The sequence below is a fragment of the Cyrtonyx montezumae genome, unplaced genomic scaffold (genome assembly GCF_038088225.1).
Source record: "Cyrtonyx montezumae isolate F1298 unplaced genomic scaffold, pur_monq_1.0 scaffold_2, whole genome shotgun sequence".
In the NCBI taxonomy this organism is placed as follows: Eukaryota; Metazoa; Chordata; class Aves; order Galliformes; family Odontophoridae; genus Cyrtonyx; species Cyrtonyx montezumae.
In genome coordinates this window covers 67,461,727-67,483,735 of record NW_027071936.1, presented here as the reverse complement: position 1 = coordinate 67,483,735, position 22,009 = coordinate 67,461,727, and the positions used below count along the sequence as shown (strand labels likewise).

General features: G+C 46.7%; 2 protein-coding genes across 8 annotated transcripts in view; both read right to left on the bottom strand.

Moving 5' to 3' along the window:
• SFXN5 (sideroflexin 5) overlaps positions 1–22,009 on the bottom strand; it is a 377,058-nt gene that overhangs the window by 79,348 nt on the left and 275,701 nt on the right. The window lies entirely within an intron of this gene.
• The window catches only part of EXOC6B (exocyst complex component 6B), a 234,929-nt gene that overhangs the window by 45,826 nt on the left and 167,094 nt on the right, over positions 1–22,009 (bottom strand). For all 7 annotated transcript variants that reach the window (XM_065736004.1, XM_065736005.1, XM_065736007.1 and 4 more), the window contains one exon: positions 14,854–14,927. In XM_065736004.1, the coding sequence (XP_065592076.1) occupies positions 14,854–14,927 (74 nt within the window). The remainder of the gene's footprint in view (positions 1–14,853; positions 14,928–22,009) is intronic.

The following is a 22,009-nucleotide window of genomic DNA, read 5'->3' as shown; positions in this document are numbered from 1 at the left end:
GCTTCTTCAGGCAGTGTGGCTATGCAGCCTTACAACACTGGTCTTGGAGCACACCAGAAGAAATACGTTCAGAAAAGGAAAGCACCAAATATTGAAAAATAAAAACCTGAATCTGGCATTATCTAAAGCTGAATGTGTGTAAGAAAGGTTGGATAAGAATGCGAGAAGATGAAGACAGAGCTTCAGCCCCTCCACAAAGCAGCGTCCCACATGCACTGCAAGGGCCCACCAAAGCAATGAGAGCATGTCTGTCAGGCAATGAAACACAGAAAGGACAGATTCTGAGCAGTGGCCAGGCTGAGATGCTGGAAAAAGCAAAGCAGGGAAGACTTACTGTAAGTGGCCCCAACCTGCTGCTCCCTGCAGACTGCAGAAACCAGAGCAGGCTTTATTCCTTCAAGTCACCCCGTTGGTGAGTAAATTCATTAGAATAATGAATTTAAAATTTAAGCTCAGCTCTGAGAACAACACACATGGTTATCTGGAGTCATCACTTGAACTGAAGCCTGGCTGAGGAGAGCCCACCAGGATGGAGGGTATGGCCAGTGGGCACAGTGCTGATGGGCTGATGGTTGGATTTGATCACCTTAAGTGTCTTCTCCAACCTTAATGCCTTTATGATTCTGATTCAAAGCATATTGCTTTCACTGTCCATTAAAACACTTTTTATCTTGGAAAACCTCTTAACTTCAGATATGTTTATTTATACATTCACACACATACCATACTACCTCTTTACTAGAGCAGGATATTCTCATCACAGGAAAATATATATCAGGTGTTCATCTATAGGTAAAAAATATACTACTGTGTAGTGCTGGGGGGTTCCTCTGCTTTCTGCTTGGAACATCTCTGAGAGCTATGAGCAAAGGTGCTGGAAACATCATCACTGCATGGATACAAGAAAAGGAGCGCATGAGGAACAGCCCATGGGAGTGACAGGGCAGTCACATGTTCTGCATCCTTCCTGCAGCCCATTGGAGAAAGCTGCAAGTGCCTGAATGGCAGAGGGATCATTAAGTGCCCTAATTGATAGAATCTGCAATTAAAGACATGAGCAATGCTCCTCTTCAGGGCAACGAACTGCCCCACCTGCGGTGCCAGGTGATGCTCACAGAGAACTTCCCCTGTCTGAGGGGATAAATCAGAAGCAGCAGTTTCCACAAACTGGGAAATGACGTGTGTGCATTTATTTTCTCAACCTGCCCCCCAAATCATACAGAATAATGTACCCCAGAGGCTATGCGGTGAGTTTGGACACCAGTCATTGAAAACTGCGTCCATCAGGTCAAAACAGAAAACAGTGTGAACTCAGTCTGACCTTAAAGAGATCCCTTAACCTAAAAATATAAAAGACAAAGTGTTTCCACTGCGAGCTGCTATATAAAACCACCCTCAAGAAAAGTGCCGGACTCCTTTCAAACTAACCTCAAACACGAAGCAAATTCCAGCGTGCTGTTTTCCTCTGGCATCCCAGAATGTAAATCTCAAGGACAGAACTGGCTGTTCAAATTAGCTCCTACTCCTGCAGAAGCAATTGTTTTCAAACAGTTTCAAAAAGCAGTCCCGCATAGGGTTGCATTCCAGTGAGGATTCCCACCCCCCCCTCCAGATTTTAGACATTAAGAGGGACAGAGCAAGAGCAGACTCGGTATGGTTGGTTCCAAGTTGCCTCAAAGAAACATAAAAGAATAATAAAAATAAATCTTGGTGGTGTAATCACAACAACTTAAGGCCGGAATGCCTCTGATTTTTTGGGAATGGATCTTCCATTGGCCAGCAATAGGTTTAAATGACAGTAAGTCACTCCATCTGCAGAAAGGCACGGCCTTGGAAGGTTCCTGCTCTGAGTCAGCTGCGGGGAATGGTTCTGCTTAGGGCACACCCCGCGAGGCTCCGAGGCTCCGTTCAGGTTCTCTTAATCTTTGAAACAAAAGATTCCTATCTCCCATTGCTGTCATTCCTGATTAGCACATCATTTCCCCATCAGCCGTAATGTCAGCAACCAAATTAAGGTATTACACTCTGGAACATTTAAGGTGATTAGATCGGAGCGGTATTTACTCTTCCACTTGGGCAGATGTGACAGCTATGCACAGGAGGATGGGAGATGCCACCCTCCAAGTCAAGAAATTCTTCCTCATGTTCAGATGAAACTCCCTGGGCTCCAGTTTGTGCCCAGTGCCCCTTGTCCTAGCACTGGCACCACTGAAAAAGCCATGCACTCCAGGATCCCATCGGCCCTCTTGGTCACCAGGGCACATTGCTGGCTCATGGTCACCTTGTGGTCAACTGTTGGTCAACCACTGGCCAACTGTTGGCCACCAGGAACCCCGGCTCCTTCTCTGCAGTGCTCCTTCCAGCAGCTCAGCCCCCAATCTCTACTGATATATGCAGCTACACCTCCCCAGCTCCGTCACCTCCATGTCTGATCAGACCGAGTCACAGCCCAGGCTTTGACTGACCAGTGGTCACAGCAGTTAGCCAAAAAGCAAGAATCAAGTCACAGAGCTACATTACCCTGCTGAATGAGCTCAGGGTTTGCTCCAGCAAGAGGAATGAAGGCTCCCAGTGATGCACAGCCAGCGACAGCAGTCCCAACAGATCAGCCATTAAGACAGGTCACAAAGCCAGGCCAGCTAACATCTAGTGTAATTTTGTGTCTCAGAGCTGGTCCACAGCTCTTCAAATTGTGAATATATTGTTGGAGCTGAATTTCCAAGCTCCAAGGTCAGAACAAATTTCCAAGGTCAGAACAACTCAAACATCTCCTGACAACCCCTTCTCCCCATGGCAGTGCTGTTTCCCATCCAATATGAGTGGGTCTCAGGGAACAAGCATTAGCACCTCCTCACCTCTTTTCTGCCGGACCTTTCCACATTTAAAGCCACGTGTGGCTTTTCTCTCAGACTGCCCCTCCAAATTGCAGCATTTCTGGTACCCACTTGGCTCCAAATTATCAGAATTGCGACAGCGAGTGAAAAGTTCACCCCTGCCCTCTGCAAACTGCTTTGGAGAAAGAAAGGGGTGGGTGCTTTTCCTGTCTGATGAGATCAGTGACAGAATTAAACCCTGGAACAGGAGATAAAACCCCAACAGTGACAGCTCCATAACCCCATGTAACCAGCTCTCCCGCAATACAAAGCTAGAAGGAAGCATTCGGATCCACAAACCACCCAACGTCCCATAGCAGCACCAGCTCAGCAAGGAGCTAGGAATACATAAGGAGGCTTTGCTGTCCTACAGTAAGATCCACCAGCTACGGCTCTGTTTTTTTTTCCTCCCTTCTTTGCAGCAGTGTAACAGGATGATGCAGCTCCCTGAAGCTGACTTTAATAGATCCATTCAAGGAACAGCCTCGCTCTGCAATTATCATGCCTATCCGGTCCAACTAATGTGCTTGTTTACACTATCTGGCAAACTCCAGATCGAGTGTCATTTCATCACCGGGATTCTTTCGCCTAAGCCAAGACCAACAGACCATGGTGGTAATTTAAACACTGAGAGCATGCACAGTATCGATGCACGAGACTTGACGCCAGCTCGCTGTTACACTAAAACCCATCCCCAAGGGAACTCCCTTCGGCGGGGCCGGACGGAGAGGAAGAATTTCAATGAATGGAGGAGAAGCTTGCTAGAGAGATAAATATGCATGAGCACAAGACCCGAATGGGGCTTGCACTCCGTGTGGCTCGAAGCACGCAGCCACGCAGCTCCGTCTGTCAGAAGGAGCAAGGGATCACCCGAGAGAAACCCGTGAGAACGCTCGGTGAGATGCTGATGGATCTCTGCATCACACACACCTGTCTGGCACATCGGAACGGCTCACGGTGCCGAAGAATGCGTTCAAGCATCCAGAAATAACAGGCACCGAATGAGCAGATTGCAGCTAAATATAACAAGCGCTGTCTGAAGCGACATCCTTCCCTCCCGCTGCCTCTCCTCCTCCGCTTTCAGGATTCACCTGTCTGCAAGCACAGACATGGCACGCGGTGGAAACCACCTCGCTCGTTCCCTCCTGTGGGAAGCAGCCACACCTTTCTGCCTCTTGGTGTGGAAGGGACAGAGGTTCAAAACCACTATAACAAATGGGCTTCATTGACCAGAGGGGCACCAACCACCCTGCGTGTGTTGGAAGGGCCTTTTGTGGAAGGTTTGGAAGATGTGCAGTCTCAATGGCCATCAGCGATGCAAAGGGGAGGGAGGGGAGAAGACTTCAGGGCTCCTCTGTTGCTTAACTCAAGAGAGCCAGGTGAGAGCCCTGTTTTCTGCTTTGTCCCAGCACCAGCTGCAGCCACAACAGAGGAAAGGTCATCCCAGCTGGAACCTCAACAGCCCTTTGGGTTGCACCCGCCCTGCAAGGCACGCCCTAATGTAAGGGTCTTTGTAGAGGGTCAAACCTGCAAAGCGGAGTTCAGACACTTGGCTTCACCTTATCACAAACCCCTTGGTGAGCTGCTCCCACCAAAACACGTGCGTTGACCAGAGGGGTGGTGGGTGCCCCACAGAGATACCCAAGGTCAGGCTGGATGGGGCTCTGAGCATATGATGGAGCTGTGAGTGTCCCTGTTCACTGCAGGCAGTGGGATCAGATGGCCTCTAAAGGTCCCTTCCAACTCAAACATCTCTATGATTCTATGATGTAATGCTCTTTTCTCACCCTTGTTTTCTCTCTTCTGTATTGAACTGACCCTCACTTTCTTCACTTTTCATACATATCCTTTAAAGGGGTCAGGTGCAAAAGTTGAGTGTGTTAGACTGGTTTCACACCCAGCCAGCTCCTCCAACAAGCCCCGCAGCAGCAAGCTGCCACTCCTCTGTGCTCCTGGTCAGACCAACTCAATCTTTATCAATTAAAGACCATTAGCCTAATTGCTCTCTTCCTCCCTATGCAACACACAGCTCTGTTAGCCCTCAGTTGGTCTCACACACCACCTCCAAGTATCAGAGCCATCAACTCCAAGCTCGACCTCAACACTACAACAGATGTTGCTGTAGATGCAACAAACCAACCTCCAGTCACACAACAGAGCAGTTCAGCTCCTAAACAGAGGCAAGCATCAGCTGCTACCCCAGCAAGGCACAAGCCTGTTGTGTGCCCATGTCCTGTCTACTTGTGTCTTGTGGCTGTATGGGACACCTTCTGTCTTCTAAGACAAAGTTAGGCAGTCATGCATGAATGCCTGTACCACTCCCTACCCATTCTAAAGGGAAATTGCACTTAAGCACTGAGGTACCAATTCAGAGCAAGAGCACAAAGCTTCCTACTGCCATCAGATCAGCCCTCCTAATAAGAGTTAATCTGGTAAATAGCCCATCTAACAGCCACAACTCCCGCATTATATGTAAAAACAGATGTGACCTGGAATCAATAGACACTACAGGAATGTAAACTATTATTTTTATCACGGGATGGGGGGGGGGGGAATTAATAGAAAAGCAAATCACACTGTAATGTTCCTTGCTATATAGTGCCACCTTGCTGTCAATTCATCAATAAAAATGACAACTGATGCTTTTGTACAAGATGTGCAGTGTGTCAGCCTCAATTAACCGAGCTTTGTGAATGAATCCTGGGCTGAAGAATAATGGCAAAGCCAGCTCCAAACACAGCTCCGAGGCCCTAACCGTGAGCATATTTGGTGAACTCCCCTCCCCTTGCTGGTTGCTCCAGTGCTGTTGTCATTCCCCCCAGTGCACTGCCTTGAAGCACACACAGGGCAAGTTCTCTCTGCCACTGGGCCCTTACACATCAGCCACCTGCCCTTCCCCACAGACCTTATCTCGTTTATTAGCCTCCAATCCATGTGTGCAGCGTGACATAAGTGCTAGCCAACACATGGGACTCCTTAAATCAAATGGGAAAATCAATGGGAGAGTCTGACAGCAGCCTGCTTCGAGACTGCTTGTTTAAGGCAATTAATACCTCATTCCTGGCTGGTATGGGGTACTGAAGGCTTCTCTACAACTGCCTTGATGGACAAAAGCAACAGAGGTCTTGCCCTGTAAACCTCCCCTTGATGTTCATCACGCCATTTTGATCTGCATGATCACACCCCAATATCACAGGGTCATAGAATCACAGAAATTGGAAAAGATCACCGGGATCCTCATGTCCAACCCCAACCCATTCCCACCATGCCCACTGACTGCGTCCCTCCATGCCACATCTCCACGGTTCTTGGACACCTGCAGGGACAGTGACACCACCACCCTGCTGGGCAGCCTGTTCTAACAAGAAGAAACTTCCCTTAAAATCCAATTCCTGGCTCTGAAACCACCACCCAGTGACTGAGCTGAACCTGGGACACCCGAGGGAGAAGGGATGTGGTGGGATATTGTTTCCCTATGGCTTCAGAGTGCCTTACCACCCAGCGAGCTATGGTGCAGGGAGAGCCCAGCCCAGGCCAAGCGACGTGCTCTTCGCTTTCACAGCAGCAATGGGACCACTCATAAATGAAAGACAAAACCCAAAGCCCCTCACCACACAAGGTGAAGCTAGGATGTCAGGAAAGGCAGCTCATAAAGGCTTCTTTATGGACGGCATTTCCAATCAGGCAGTGAAGCTCTTCCTTCCCAGCCTGAGAGTGACACCTGGGATTGCCCAGGAGGGTTCGGTTTCGGTGCTGGGGATCCTGGGGTTAAAAGCAACCACCTTTGTCCCTCTCTGTTCCCCAGCATCACTACCTCAGCCAGCAGGTTAAAGATGAAAGTGGACTCATCGGTGTCCATTTCCCTGCTTGGATGTCTCAGCCTCCTGCAAATTAGAGGCAGGGAGCAGGTCATCCTGCCACAGCTCCTGCTGCTTATGGCCTGGAGCAGATGCATGAAGAGCAACCTGCTACAGGGCAGGGACCATGGGCAGAGGGGGCTGGAGGTGCCCAGGAGCGGACAGGACCTGCAGTAGAGTCTTACAGGAATAAAGCTCAACTGCAACGAGTTCCCAATCTGCCACAAAGTCCCCTTTGGCTGAGGTTCTTCAAGGAGTGTCATTTGAGGATCTGCACCGTTTGCTACCATAAAATGTACATGGAAACAAGAGGAGGGAGTAATAAGTGATAACATTACGTTTTACTGAATCGTTCTTAGCACACAGCCTTGGAAAGAAACATAATTCCACTGTTAACATCAAGAGGCCCACGTGGGGTGTGTGGCAGGGCACAGACCAACCCTCAGAGCCCCAAATTTGGGTTACTCCTGTGCAAAACCAGGACACCAGCCAAGGTAAGGACGTGCATGTCCCATCCCACTACCCGATTTCAACAGGAGCATCAACACGGCACTGAGGGACATGGTTAGTGGGCAATACTGGTGGTAGGTGGATGGTTGGACGAGATGATCTTAAGAGGTCTTTTCCAACTTTAATGATTCTCTGAAGCTATGATCTGCACAAGCCAGGTGTAATGTGCACGCGACGGCTTGAGGGATTTTCATACACAACCACAAGGTATCAAAATCTGTTCCTTTTTTTCAAGATTGTCATTTCCTTCCCTTATTTCTCTTGTCAAGCCCCAAAATCTCCAAATGAAAGAGGATTGGATAGGGCGTTTTTGTTGTTTTTTTTTTTTTGTTTTCACTGCTCCACTAGGAACAGACTGCACAGTTTCCATCACTATGCCCCACTGAAAGAAATCCAGGCTAACAGAAGTGATAACAGAATGTGTTTGTGCTCTTGATCTTATGTTTGAAGGCTGTGGGGAGCACCCAGCCTCTTTAAGTCCTCAGCATGCCAATACATCCTTCCTGGATCAAGAGTGATGGCTTCTGATGGGGCTGGAGCAGCTGAATGGACAGGGATCTGGGTGATTTTAATGTAATTGAACTACAAAGGGTATGTTTAAAGTATCACTAAGACTAGCTGAAACTCACCAAAGCAAGAAAAATCAGAGTTAAGGCTCTAAATCCACCCTGATCTCAGGCCTTCGTGTGTCTTTCCCTTTCCCCATTCCCTTTCTGCAGAGCACAGCGAGCAGCAAGCCTGGATCTTCAGCACAAACTTTGAACCATCCTTCTTTTGTGAGTCAGGCATTGAACACTGATTCAAAAATAAATAAATTACTTAATGTGCCCTTTTCAAATACTGTTGGTTTTATAGGCATTAAAGAAAACCATACCCTGAGCTTAACAAGCCAGAAAAACAGTGGTTTGGCCAAGCCCCTGGAATGCCCTTCCTGGTCCTCTTGCAATGGGTTAGCTGCTGTCTGGGGGATTTTGGCATGGCTCCCTGGGCAATGCCTGCCCAACAATCTGTGTCTGAACACATCTCCTTGGTCACCCACACAAAGATGCACCAGAGTGCAGAAAAAAATGCCTCTGTGTTCCTAGAACCATAGAATTATAGAATCGTAGAACAACTTGGGTAGGAAGAGACCTCAAAGATCATCTAGTTCCAACCCCAATGCCAAAGGCTGGTTGCCAACCACTCAGTAATGCACCAGGTCAGCCTGCCCAGAGCTCCATCCAGCCTGGCCTTGACTTGTCTACAATGGGATGCCAACACGGAGCACCCTTCTGATGCCTCAAGGATGACCAGGGCTGCAGAAACCTCAAGTTTGAACTTCGGGAGGTAGCAACACATACTACAAACCATTCTCTTTTCTTCTTAGATGGGCCACAATGGTTTCAAGAGAGATTTTAACCAAGGTCCAGATGGTTATCAGGCAAGAGACAGCATCTTGCATCCCAGTGATGCTGCCAACTGGGGTTGGCAGCCAACTGGATTTCCTTCACTTGTGGAAATGGAACAGGATTTGATTTAGAGGACAAGCAGTGACACAGGAGGAGGTCCCATGTTCTCAGGTGAACTCAGGAGCTCAGGGGATGAGGCCTAGGCCCTGGTCACACCTTGCTTGCAGGTGAAACACCAACTATGCTCTCACTGGAGCGAGTTTCTTTCATCTCTCTGGCTCCCAGACAGATTGAACTAAAGGACACAGCCGGCTCCACCTAGCAAAGCATCTGTGACTCATACAGTGTGAGTATGCTGAATTCACGGGGTTTTAAACAGGCCTTAAAAAATCTGTGACTGTATACAAACTGCTGCTTTCCACCAAGTGATTACAGCAAGCATTTTTGAAGGTGAACAATTTCATTTCAAGTAAGGATTCACGAAACAAACCCGGGTATTTCCTGAGAGAGCGAGCTCAGGTGCAAGACTCATTTTGGTAACGAAATCGTTGTACTACCCCACACAGATAACTTTTGAGAGGAAACACAGCATGATGCTGGAGCAGCCAGGACAGCACTGAGGTCCACTATAAATTAACGTCAGACTACAGCCTTGAAATTGGTCTCCCCAGGCAATTGGGCATTTAGAAAAACGAGCCTAATTTGGGTCTGTGTGAGTGGAGAGGTGTGACAGGGGGTGAAGGTGATGCTATCTCCACTTCTGAGAAATCGGTGCGGCCACGGCTTCTGGGTGCCCAGAAAAGCATTTATCCCATTCACGGGTTTTATACAACAAAATACCACTTCATTGGCAATAACGTGCTCGGCTCCAAGTCAGATGCATCCAGCCTGCCCCTTCTGGGCTCCACCATTTGTTTAGACTCTTCAGTTCTTCGTGTTTGCACAAGACCCAGCAAAACGGGCAGATCTCAGTTGGCCTGTAGGCACTGCCATAATGAACATGATTAATAATGGTTCATGTGTTATCCAAAAGATACCAATCAGTGGAGGGAATTCGGAGAGGAGCAGCAAAAGTAATTAACAGCCCAGAGATATGATCTTAACAGCAAAAGCCTATATTTAAGGGTAACGATAAAACTCACTCAAACCCATCACTGCCAAGTAATTAAGAATTAAGGCTGCAACTGGAACATGTGTCTTCACACCCCGTTTCCTTACTGCACAAGAACAAGATGACATTTGCAATGAAAGATGAATAGAATACAATGATTTGCTTGACATCACTCAGAAAGGCATGCATGGGACAGCCCTCCACAGCCAGCACAGACCTCTTCTTCTACCCAAGGGCTGGTAGGAGTTGTAAAGGACACTACAGATGACCAGACATCAAAATGTAGAAGAGTGCTTCTCAAAAACCATTGCACAGATCCCCTCTGATGGAGATACATCTGCCCAGAGCTGTGCAGTGTGTGTTGGTGAACCAGCTGAGTTGTGGGGATGGACGGGCGAGGCGGTGGGCACGGCCGCCTGCAGAACAACTTGGAGGTGGAAAAAAGCAACTGTCACGGAAGTAGATGAGATGAAACCAGTGAGTCACCTTTTCATCTCTGCCTTACTGCATCCAATGATTAAAGCTCAGCTACTCTGTCTGCAACTCCTCTCATGACAGAAACCCGTGCTTCAAAGACACAAGCAAGTACATGCGGCGCAGAGACATCTCGACGAGATATTTAACTTAATTGATCCTCCCTCTAATACGATTTTCAAATTCTTTTGCATCTCCTGGCAAAACAAGTGGAGAAAAATAAACCAAACCAGTCTGACACCTAACGAACCCCTCCACGCCGCTGCACACTCATGGGACTGGCAGTCCCTATCTCAGCAGGCGCAGGAACCTTGGCTCCAGGGTTCATCCAATGTCTTGTTTTCACACTGCTCTTTAGTTATCTTTACAGGGCAGGGAAAGCTTTAATTGCAAAGTATAAAAACAAGTTTAAAAAAAAAAAGCAACAACCCACAGCTTCCTGCCTGGTGGGAACAAACCTGAATGCTGGGCTGGGTGCTGCCTCGAAACTCTTGGAGAAGCTGGCTCCATCTTCCTGCTACTGAGTTGCCCTAAAGCAGACAGATGGCCACAGCCTTGTTGGGTCATCTCAAGGCATACATACCCATTGGATCTTGGTCCTTCAGTCCAAATCCACAAGGGCTTCCCCTCAGCCACCATGCTTGGAGCTGGAGACTGAAGCCCCAAGTTTCCATGCCTTTAAAGCAGTCAACAACCACGTCACATGGAGTTTTAAGAGCCCCATTCACCATCTGATGGCTGAGGCTAAGCTGGATATCCCAAATACCAGCATTACCATATCTCTTGATGTAACCTTCACTGCTGCATCCTCACAACAGAGCAGGCAATTCTTTAGAAACACTTAGAATCAAGAAGTCCAGACTTCTCCTTAGTCTCACTCAAACCTGAGCTATGCACCTCTGCTGTCTAAAGGATAAGCTCACATTGCAGCTTTTCTCCAACATCCTGGCTCATCTCTTCCCAGAAAATCTGTAGGGACGTTGTACCTTTGAAGCCCACTAACCAAATACGGCCAAAACGGGCGAGAGGATACGTAAGTCATTGGGATAAATTTGGATATAAACAAAGAAAGAACAAGAGCACACTTATGAGGCTGAACACTCCCATCTAAACTTTTACACTCTGTCTCCTAAATGAAAAAAATCCTCCAAGAAATATGTGAACAGTGCAGAAAAGATAGAAAATTTGTACGAGGGGAAGAGGAACGGGGCACGTAGCAGGGACAGAAGGGAACTGTGTTCTTGAGGGGAGCACTCTTCTATCAAGCATCTCTATCAGAGGTAATAGGGAAAAAATTAATGCATCGGAGGGAGACCTCTCATTATGCAGCTGGCCGGCCTCCAACACAAACCCACAGTAACCACAACTGGCTTTCAAACACAGTAAAAAGAACACATAAAATGTTTGCTATTTGACAAGCGGTGAGCAGAACAGCTGTTACACACCCAAACTCATGTTTGCCTATCTTACCTCACTGCTGGGGTTTGTAAAGCAGATGCTCAAATTTGTAAGCACTGTCCCGTCGCAACCGAGAAACAAAAATGATGGAGCAGAAGAGCGGAACCTCCCAGCCCTCATCCCTCACATATCCACGTGTCTCCAGGAGAAGGGCTCCAAATGGCCCTCGATGCAGAAAGTTTGCACTTCCTGTGGAAATTTGACACACAGGTTTACAATCCGCTGGACAGAAGGAGAGGCCTCGGAAAAGGAGCTCTAATCCGGCTGAGACGTTCCCTTGCTTGAGCCCAGAGTGAAATTCTTCGAGTGCTGGAGACAGATTTTCCTTGGCGGGCGGCCACAAGTGTCGATCTGGCTTCTAGGAGAGATCAGCATGGCTGGGGATTGCAGCGACTTCACAGACAAATATAAAACCTTCCTCTTCAACCAACTTGCTTATAATAAACCCATGAAAATGAAAAGCTAAAACACTTCCAGCTGGCCAGAAGCTGCGGCGAGAACAGGGAACTTATTGCACGTGCAGACCTGGGCTGCTTAGGAGAACCCTGGAGCTCATCAGTGGTACTTGGGGATGCCGTGCTATCGGGACCCAAGTGCCTAAGTCACTTCTGAAAGGAAGTTTAATAGGCCTACTTTCCATTACAGGGATCTGTATTTAGGAATCAAATCCAATCAGTGCGTTCTTCTTCCATGACAGGAGGATGGTTGGACTAGATGATCTTGTAGGTCCTTTCCAACCTAATGAACCTATGAACCTACTAATAAATAACTTTCATTTTAAAGTAACTTAATCTCAAGATACTTTGAATTTTTTCTTGTATCTAGAATTGCTTCTCAGTAGCTCAAGGTTAACTGTACTGAAATATATTGGGAAAGAAGGGAGGAACCTCTTTAATTGTCCTACTGTGTGTGCTTTCTGTCTGGCTCTTTTAATTGCCTACACAGGAAAGCTACCCTGCTCATGCAGAACCACGCTAATCGGCAGGAGAGCTCCAAGGGGGTACAGATCTGCCTAGAATGCAAACCTGAAATGGCTTTTAACCTTTTGAGAAGTCGGTCTGGATTTCAGATTGGAAACCTCTCTTTGCTGCACCTCCATCCACCTGCTCAGCCTCCAGCTCCCAGCTGGAAACACGGCCCAGCCAGATGTCCCATGCTGGTGGAAGCGTGGGACCTGCGACAGCCCCAGAGCAGCGGATGGAGCTTCACACAGAATCTCAAAGCTTGGTGACACGTTCTGTGCCATGGGGTCAGGGCAGCAGTATGGTGGAGGCAGCTGGGGACCATCTCAGACCCTCGTGTGGTTGCTAATCTCAGTAAAGCAGCGGTAAGCAGACTCTGCTCTACTTGGATCAATGAGGTTGTCCATTATTGCTACAATCCTTGGCACCAACAAGCATCGCTGTTATCCAGAAGAACATCTAGGACTGCCTGTTCTCACCTGGCACTCAGCAGGCCAGAGCTCCTCCCTTGCTCCTTGCAACATTCAGAAAAGATACGATTTTCAAACGCGAGAGAAAGGTGGGACTGCCTTCCTAAACAAAGAAGAAAATGTTCTGTACAAAGGAGAACATTTGACAGAGGAAGAAGAATGGTAGAGAGCTACTGTTCAGCCTCTCCCTTGCTCGAGCTGAATTCGTTTGGCTGAGTTTTGCACTTACGAACCGTACAAACATTTCACATATCCCAGCCTGCTGCTAATGCACTGGCTCAGAGCAGCTGAACCTCACAGAGCATTTTTACGGCGTTTCATTCTTCAGAAAGCCACAGCTTTCCTCTTCAAAATCCCCACGTTCATGTCTCCGTGCTTGGAAAAGAACCAAAGCCTCCACACTTCCTTATATCCGGGAGGTTGCAAGAGCACTGCGTACTGCAGTCAATAAAGTGCCAAGAAGCTAATGAAGATAAAAGTGTCAACACGCGGCCGTGATAACATGCACCTTTTCTGCAGAGCTATTCTGAACGTTCTGCAAACAAATTTGGTACTTACTCACAGGCTCGAGTACGAAGGGCACCCGCACGTTATCCTGATGCTATTTAAGTTATTGCTGCCTTGCGAAAGTGTCATTGGGTGATGGATTGCTCTGCACCTCAATTGGATTCAGAGAAGCTCTCATACCCTTACGGGTTAAAAGCAGCTCCAGCGTGGCTCCGAGTCACAGTGGTGAGGAGATCATCGATACAAGAGATTATGCAGATTTAAGAAATACCCTCGGCACCCGAAAGTTTTCAGAATGCAAACTACGTCAACTCTGAAAACAAGAGGCACTGCATCATGATGGCAGGAGGGACAAAGCCAGGGGGGTTTAACAGACAAAAAAAGATTGTTTTAATAGGAGAGAAGCATCAGTCATTGAGTCTTACTTCATTCAGACTTTCTATCCAACCCATCCATCTTCAGTGCCAAGAGATGACAGGACCACCTCACTTTTTCCCCCCAGCCTAGTGGATCCATAATGCCCATTTCTAGCCCTAACAAATGACTCACTGCGACGGCCCCTTTCCCCAAACTGGCTTGCCAAGAGAATGTCACGGTACCTGCTATGGTCAAGTTGGCTCTTTGGGCCCCTTGAGAGGTGGGCACCGATGGTGGATCCCAACCATCTTCTCCAGCAGCCACTTCATGACTCGTGGCCAAGTGACACTCCTCTGCCACTCGTGACATCAGTGACAGAGGAGACCAGGGAGGGGGAGCAGGACCACGGGCAGACGCACCACACACAACCTCACCCTCCCCACCCCAACAGGAATGCAAATCGCTCGCCAAACGCTTCTCCAGCCATTATCTGCAAACAAAAATGCTCAGAGCAGGCAGTCTGCATCACTGCCCTCTCTGTTCGCAGCACCTGCTCCGCGCCAGCCACGCCGGTATCGTTCTACCACGGCCACAGAAGCCAACGGGAGCACAGTGGCCCTTCTGGCCAGGGTCAGGGTTTGTTCTCCCTTGCCCTGTCCCACCAGCCCCCTTCACCTCCACCATCTCCAGGAGCATGGAGCCAGGAGGTGGTTTGGGGCACGGGGAGGCGGGAGAGGGCCCGGCGGGGGGAATATAGGTCTCTGGCGTAAATCACCAACGCCGTTTCCCCTCCTCTCCCTTAAGACCTGATGGTCTTCAGTCACACATCTTAAAAAAAAAAAAAAACACAACAAAAAAACAAAAAAACAAAAACACAAAGACTTACTTGTCTCAAGTCGATGAAGGCCAACTGCAGCGTGTCCCCTTGGAACCCAGGCACTGGGCCGGATCTGGCAAACTCTGTGGGAAAGAAAAGAGGATAAAAAGCGCCTTTAACTAACCATGGACAGGGAGATTGGCAGACGGATGACAGGGAAGACAAGAGAGGCTGGGGGAGAGGAGGACCGCGCTTCTAAGGAGTCATGTCTCCCTCCCTTCAGCTTCTTTGTTCGCCCTTCAAAATTCGTGTCATCAAAACACCATTAATTCCACCGTCCTGACAGCAAGGAAACTGTACTAATTCGACCTGAAATTTATTCCCATGAGCCGTACTGGGCTTCAGAGTATTTGTTTTGTGAATGGACAAACAACTCGCGGAGAAGAAAGGGGGGGATGGGGGTGGAAAAGTTTTTTCCTCTCGACACAATAAAATCTTCAGCTCTGAAACTCTTTTCAGTTCCGAAAGCTATTTATATTTTAGGGGACTGAAGGAATTTTCTAATTTCACGCCTGTCACCAGGCTCCATAAGCATTCATCAAAAAAATATGCCCGGCCGCATCATTAATTATTCGGCAGCAGATTATTTGCATTATCTGGTATGGTGCACTATTGCCAGCATACAGCCACCCCAAAAGGGAAGAATCACGGCCATTATGTGGCATATTTCTTTATTTTGGATGAAGACATCTGACAACTGAATAACGTTGGCTTCGAAAGCGAAGAGAATATTTTCAAGGCCACATTTACCTCCTTCCAATGTAATCTGGCCAAAATTTCATACTTAAGTCATTTATTTGTCTTCCAATTCATTATTTAAACCAAGTCTAAAGCCACCAAGGGGGACTTTAACAAATTCATGTTAGAGGACCTTAGTTCTTCCATGCCATTTAATAGCTTTTCCTTGGTAGCGCTCATGAAGCCAATGACTGCATACATTCAAGTGTGTCTTTTGAAGATGTGTCCAAGGTTGATCTTGCCCAAGTTCCCTTAGTTTTCGCCCTCTTTAGCTACAGAAATAATGGCTTTATCTCTGCTCTCCATGCAACTTTTCATCACCAAGGGGACCTAACTTGTGAAGCCACAACTCGATGCCATGAAAGACTCAAGAGGGAGTTTCCACTATAGGCTATGTTTTGCTGCTCCTGGAGACATTGAAGATTCAACGTCCTGGAATGGAGAGCTTTCAGGAAATGAAACAGAGCGTGATGGTGGAAAATAAGGGAAGGAAAAACACACGATAAGAATATAATGCAATTTTATGTTATATTATGCCAATGTTTACTATTGCTCGTCTACTCTTATTTTCTCCATTCATTAATCTACAAACACTGCTGCTGTTCCATAAAGTGAAGGAACTTCCCCATTCAGCTCAGCAAAAAGAAAGAAGGGTTGTCCCTTCTGTCTCCACGACTGCACAAAGGTACTAGCAGACAAAGCCTTTCCCTAAAAAAACCTTATGCAGAGTCATTTTGCGCCACGGAGTCTTCTCCTTGAATAATTCTCCTCCCAAAAGTCATCTCACTTTCAAGCAAATGCTTCAAGCGAAGGAAAACAAATAGCCACAGACCTCCTATAGCAGCTGAGTCATATGAGTTCAACAAGAACAGATGAATGAATTAGTAGAGATTCAGACACGCTCCTTAACTGCCTCATTTATGGAAACCAGAAAAGAGAAGGCTTATTCCTTGGCTTTCTGGTTCCACCTTCCATTAAAGTCAACAGTTGTGCCCTCAGCCTTCTGTCACTTTTGCACAGTATGGGTCTCGACAGAGAACATTGCAGCTCAGTGTTCAGCCAGTCTCACTGACCAGTACTGCAACACTTAAGCTGCAAAGAGTCCAAAGTGAATTCTCATTTAACCTTCTGAAACTGTTTTAATTAATTCTAACTGCATTCGTACATTTGCTTTAAAGCTTGAGCATAGCTTGCCTGAACCAGCACGCACATGTGAGGCAAGACTTAGACAAGCGTTCTGACTCCACTCTGCAAGGGATAAATCATCTTTACACATTTGCTGTACGCCCCACTGTCTCATCTGGAAGAATTATCCCCAAAGCCACATCAATCCTAAAACACACTTACTCTGAAGGAGCACGTACCTGAGAAGCTAAAAATGTTTATAGACATGGGAAACAGCCTTTGAGCTTCCTCTTGAGAGGTGAAGCTGTCCTAGGCTTCTCTGTACCACTAATGTCTCTACATTGAAATACTCAACAAGATGGCTCAGCGTTACATCCTGCTATCTACAGATGGGGTCACATCATGTTACCAATTACATTTGAAGCAGCACTGGAAAAGAGAAACCCTGAAAGTACTGCATTGAAAAGAACTTTCTATTTTAGACTGAAGGGTTTTGCAGCTGCTGGGAATCTATTTCGAAGTGCACATGGAGTTTAAGACCCTCCTAAAAGCACGAATTTCAAATACTCATGAGAAAACGCCTGCAAATTGATCTCAAATGTTTTCAACGACTTATGAATTTGCCACTATTGTCATCCACGCGTGAGCAACGTGAGATGGATTTTATCCCATGCTACAGCCAGCAGCTCACCTTCAGCAGTCTCCTACTAAGCAACCCTATGGGAGTTAACACTGAGGAATTGTGGAGTAATACTGCCCTTTAACACATTATACACATTATAACAACAGTAGCACATGGAAAATGATCTTTATTAACCAACATTTGCTTGAACAGTAATTCTCATAAAAAGAACGGATTGGAGTCTCTACGGTATTAACAATGCACTTGACATCCATGGAGTGAAATGACACATGAGATCATATTGCTTGTGTTACAGAAGAAATTAGATCAAGACCACGGCTTATATGCTAGAAGAAAGCTGCTCCAGCAATGGACTGCAGGGAGCCAGAGGAGGAATGAATGCAGTGCTTCACCCCATGGCTGCTATAAAAATAGCGGTACCTCCTGTAATCATAGGTCACACTTTACATACCAATGCCACAAACCTATTTTGGAAGGAGAAATAAACAATGTCTTAAAGAAAAAAGAAACAAAGAAGAGAACAGAGCTTTAAAGGAGAGACACAGCCAGTTCTTCTTGGTTTTAATCTCTTCAACCAGACTTCAGGATAATTTTCTCGGAACGACCAAGCACAGTGCTGGCCTCGGTACTGTCGGATTCATTTATTGTACTTTCTGCACTACCAAGGCGAGTGGCAAACATAGCAAGCCACCTACAGTACAGCCCCTTGAGCAGAAAATCACAAGAGAATAGAGCAGATCAGTATGCGCCTGTTTGTACAAAGCATTTAGCCAGGCTAAAGGTTTGAGGGACTTGTGTTCAGGCCAAAAAAGTAATGTCTTTGCAAGGTCTACAGGCTTGGGCCACCCAGGGCAGGTCACAGAGGGATTCTAACCTCTCTTCCAAAACATTTCACCAATGAAAGAATCAAGGAACAGGAACCGTTAAGCCCTCTACAATGAACAAAGAATAAAGAGTTCAAACACACACAAGAAAAGAGACATCCACTGTAAATTAATTATACAGAATTGGAGGAATCGCTTCTTGTATACTGTACACGGCTATACACACAGGGACAGAGCCTTACACATATTGTGTTGTTAAAATAAACACAGCTGGCTACTTTATTTCTCAAAAAGATCATCTTGAGGGCGAGATTTTCCCCAAATGACACTGTACTGCCCAAATCTACGATGGCAGGCCTGCAGGATCAAGGTTACAGCAACTCCTGTTGAGGGGAATCAGGAATATCCACTTGTGGTTAAGCCTCTTTCGAACAAGCTTTTGTGCTAGGGGAAATGATCACGTCCTCATCCCCTAATAAACCTTCTAGGTCTTAAAATCATTGTCTGTAGACAAACTCTTTGAAGACCATCTTAGAAAAGTCGAGTAACGGGACTCCTTGCACCTCACCTAGAGGCACGAAATGACACCTGTGCATTCTCAAGCTGAAGAACAAACGTTTGCATGGACTGAAGATGTTCACAAGGCAAAAAAAGACAGCAGGAGTAGATAGGAGTTCAGGCAAGAGGACAGAGGGAACGTCCTGAGGGCAGAGGTCATATTATTCTCTTCCCAGCTTCTACTGAGCTTAGATGAGCTTAAACCTCCACCCACATCATTCTCATACAGCTCTGCTTTGAAACTTTCCCCATCAAAAAAATCTTTCCCCATCAAATGACCAAAGCTCAGTGACACCTAAGGAATCTCACAGGGCTGCAGAGAGAGGGAAGACTCATCCAAAATCCACCCAACAGCATCAGGAGACATCACAAGACTCTACCGCTGTCATTTGCTCTCGGAAGGAGCAATGGCAAGCCTGGAGCTCCACCAGTGCACAAAGATGTAGGGTCCAGGGGCTGCTCACTACGCAAGGAACACTGGGATCTGCTAACCTGTAGGACAGGTATACAGAATCTATAAAGGTTCCCAAACCCAATGCCCAAGACTTTCAGTGGGTACCTCGTATCATACAGGAAATTCTCTTCTCCACTAAAATACCAGCACGAGGAGAGGTGGTGTCCATGCCATGTTGGGTGGGGAGAGAAAGCAAATGCAGAGCTGGATTGTCTGAACTCAAGCCATTATCATGGATTGCTCTTGAAACTGAAGAGTTATTCCTGCACAACGTTGAGGAGAAGGGAGCAGGGGAGACCAGCCAGTAGAAACCTCCTCTCTCTTTGATACAGTTGGAGCAAAATGGATTATGTCTGACCTAGTTCAGACCACAGGGAGATAAAATCCAGCTGCACCGTGTAAATAGGCTTCTGACATCTTTGTTAGTTTCTTTCCATATATTTTAAACAATTGTTTAAAACACAGAATAAAGGTAACACCACCGAGGTGCTCGTTACTTTTCACTCGCTAGGAAAAGGAACAAAAGAGAATGGTAAGGATTTTTAGGGACCCAACTCATACTTTCAAAGTCTCATTTAAATAGCTGTGGACAGGAGCATTTTCTCTTCCTGATGTTGCAAAGGACCACAAAGATGTGAAAATATCAGTGAGCATCCTGGAGAAGATGGGAAGGTGTTGGAGATAGAGGGCATCTGAAATGTTGCAGCAGACAGCATAAGCTGGAAACAGGAGGGCAGAAGAGATTTGGAGGACACCATGGAATCAGCAACAAGTTTAAAGGGAGATATTTTAGCTGTGCTAAAATAGGAAGCACTGTCCAAACACTTCCAATGGGCATCGATGGAGAAGCTCAGTGATGAGGAGCGCTTCTCACAGCACTGACCCACCAGGCATTGCTTTCCTTGCCACTGTGGGAGCAGAATGCTAAAAGAAGGACATTTGTCCCCAGAAATGCAGCGTTCACCCTTACCACACCAATACACAATGAACTTAAGGCTACCAGAAGAGTAGGCAGCTGTGCTGCAGGTTTGCAGGGGGAGGGCTGCCCACAGCACCGGGCGGACGACGGGATTTCCGCGTGAGAAAGTTCTCGGGGCCAGATAAGGCAGCCAAGAATGAGGTGGTAAACAGCAGCTCGGGGACCCATATAGGCACACGTTGGCGTGCTCTCACATTGAGTTTGGTGCTCCTCAAGCTGGCTGCCACATCTGCATCTCCTATTGACTGCACCCATGAGTGGGCTGAAGGAAAACGCGGAGTTTAATGAAATTTTAAATGTAATTTTACGGCACTTTTAATTTCTCGTAAAGCAGCAGTTAAAAGACTTTGGAGATGGTGGAACTGCTTATTTTATGACCTAAGTATTGTAAAAACAATCTGCCTCAATCACTGCTGGAATCAGTTATAGACGTGAAACGCTTTTGTACAAGCGAGAGCAACCACCTTCCCTTTTCCTTCTTCTATCCTGACCTCCAAACTGGGGGTGTTACATCAGATTCCCACTGCCTCAGAGGTGCAGGAGATGGAGAAAGACCAACACCAGCACCAGGAGGTCCCTAAAAGAGCAGAGTGTGGAACCAGGCAAGAAGGAACGGAGCCATCGCAAAAAAGCACCGCTATATCTTGGGTTGTGGATCTGTGCTGGAAGACAGCAAACCCATTTGGAAAAGCAAAGGACTGTGCTGAAAAAAGAATCCCCTCTTCTATTTCCAGGTTCGCAGAAGTATTTGTGTTGCCTTGCTTTTTTCCTTTTTCATTCCCCCTGGAGTTGCTTTCTTCTCCTTTTCATGTCGGCTCACTGGGCTGGTGCCAGAACTCACTCCTAAATTGAGACGTAATTAGACGTGTCCTACTGTGTCTTTCTGGACAACTCATTTAACCTCTACATCTTACTTCACTCTAGATTTAAATAAGAGGTGAGAGAATCTCTCTCGGCTGCATAAAAAGAGCTATGCAAAGCCAAGCAATAGCAAAGAGTTACAAGTAATATCTGGACAGCAAAACTTCACATCTTGGGTGAAAGCTTTTTGCTGGAAAACAAAACAGCACCAGCTCCTCAATGTGCAGGACCACAGCTTCCATCTCAGAGTGTTCATTCCAGCTTCCCTGGGGGAATAACACCATGGGCAAACAGCCTTTGCTTCTCACAGCTTTCTCCCACCACATTCAGCCTAGTGCCATTTTTTACCATCTTGCATCTTCATCCTTCCCTGCCTCTTTCACACCAAAAATGCTGCTGATGTCTGCAACCCAGACATGCAAGATTGGGCTCTCTGCGTTTCTTTAATTTACTGCTTCTCCCCAGTCCTCTGAAAGTTTTCTTTTTGGAGCTTTTGAAGTGAATAAAGTCTCCAAATGTACAAAATGCCACCCCCCAAAATGCTAAGAACATTGCTATGGAAGGATTTATGGTGCAGGCATGGGGTCCCATCCCAGGCTTGTGCTTCTCCCTTGTACCACGTGGGTTTGCCCCTCTCTGCTTCAGCCTTCTCATTCCCTTCTGTTATGCTGAGAGGAAATCCTTTCTAAATTAGAAACTATATTATAAACCTAAGAGTCTGGAGAATTGATTTACCCGTGTCTTGGCTCGAGCTTAAACCATTATCCTTTTCACCTCTACATTATGTTGTATATAACCATATTTTCTTGTGTGTTATACCTACTCTAACACAGAGTAAGTTAGCTGCATTCCCTTCAAACCACACTTAACTCACAACTGCATTTCCATTAATTCGTCTCATCACTCTCTTCACTAGATTACACTTCTGGCATTCACAACAAGCTTCAACAAAAGCCCGAGCAACTCAGGGACTGTAATTCCAA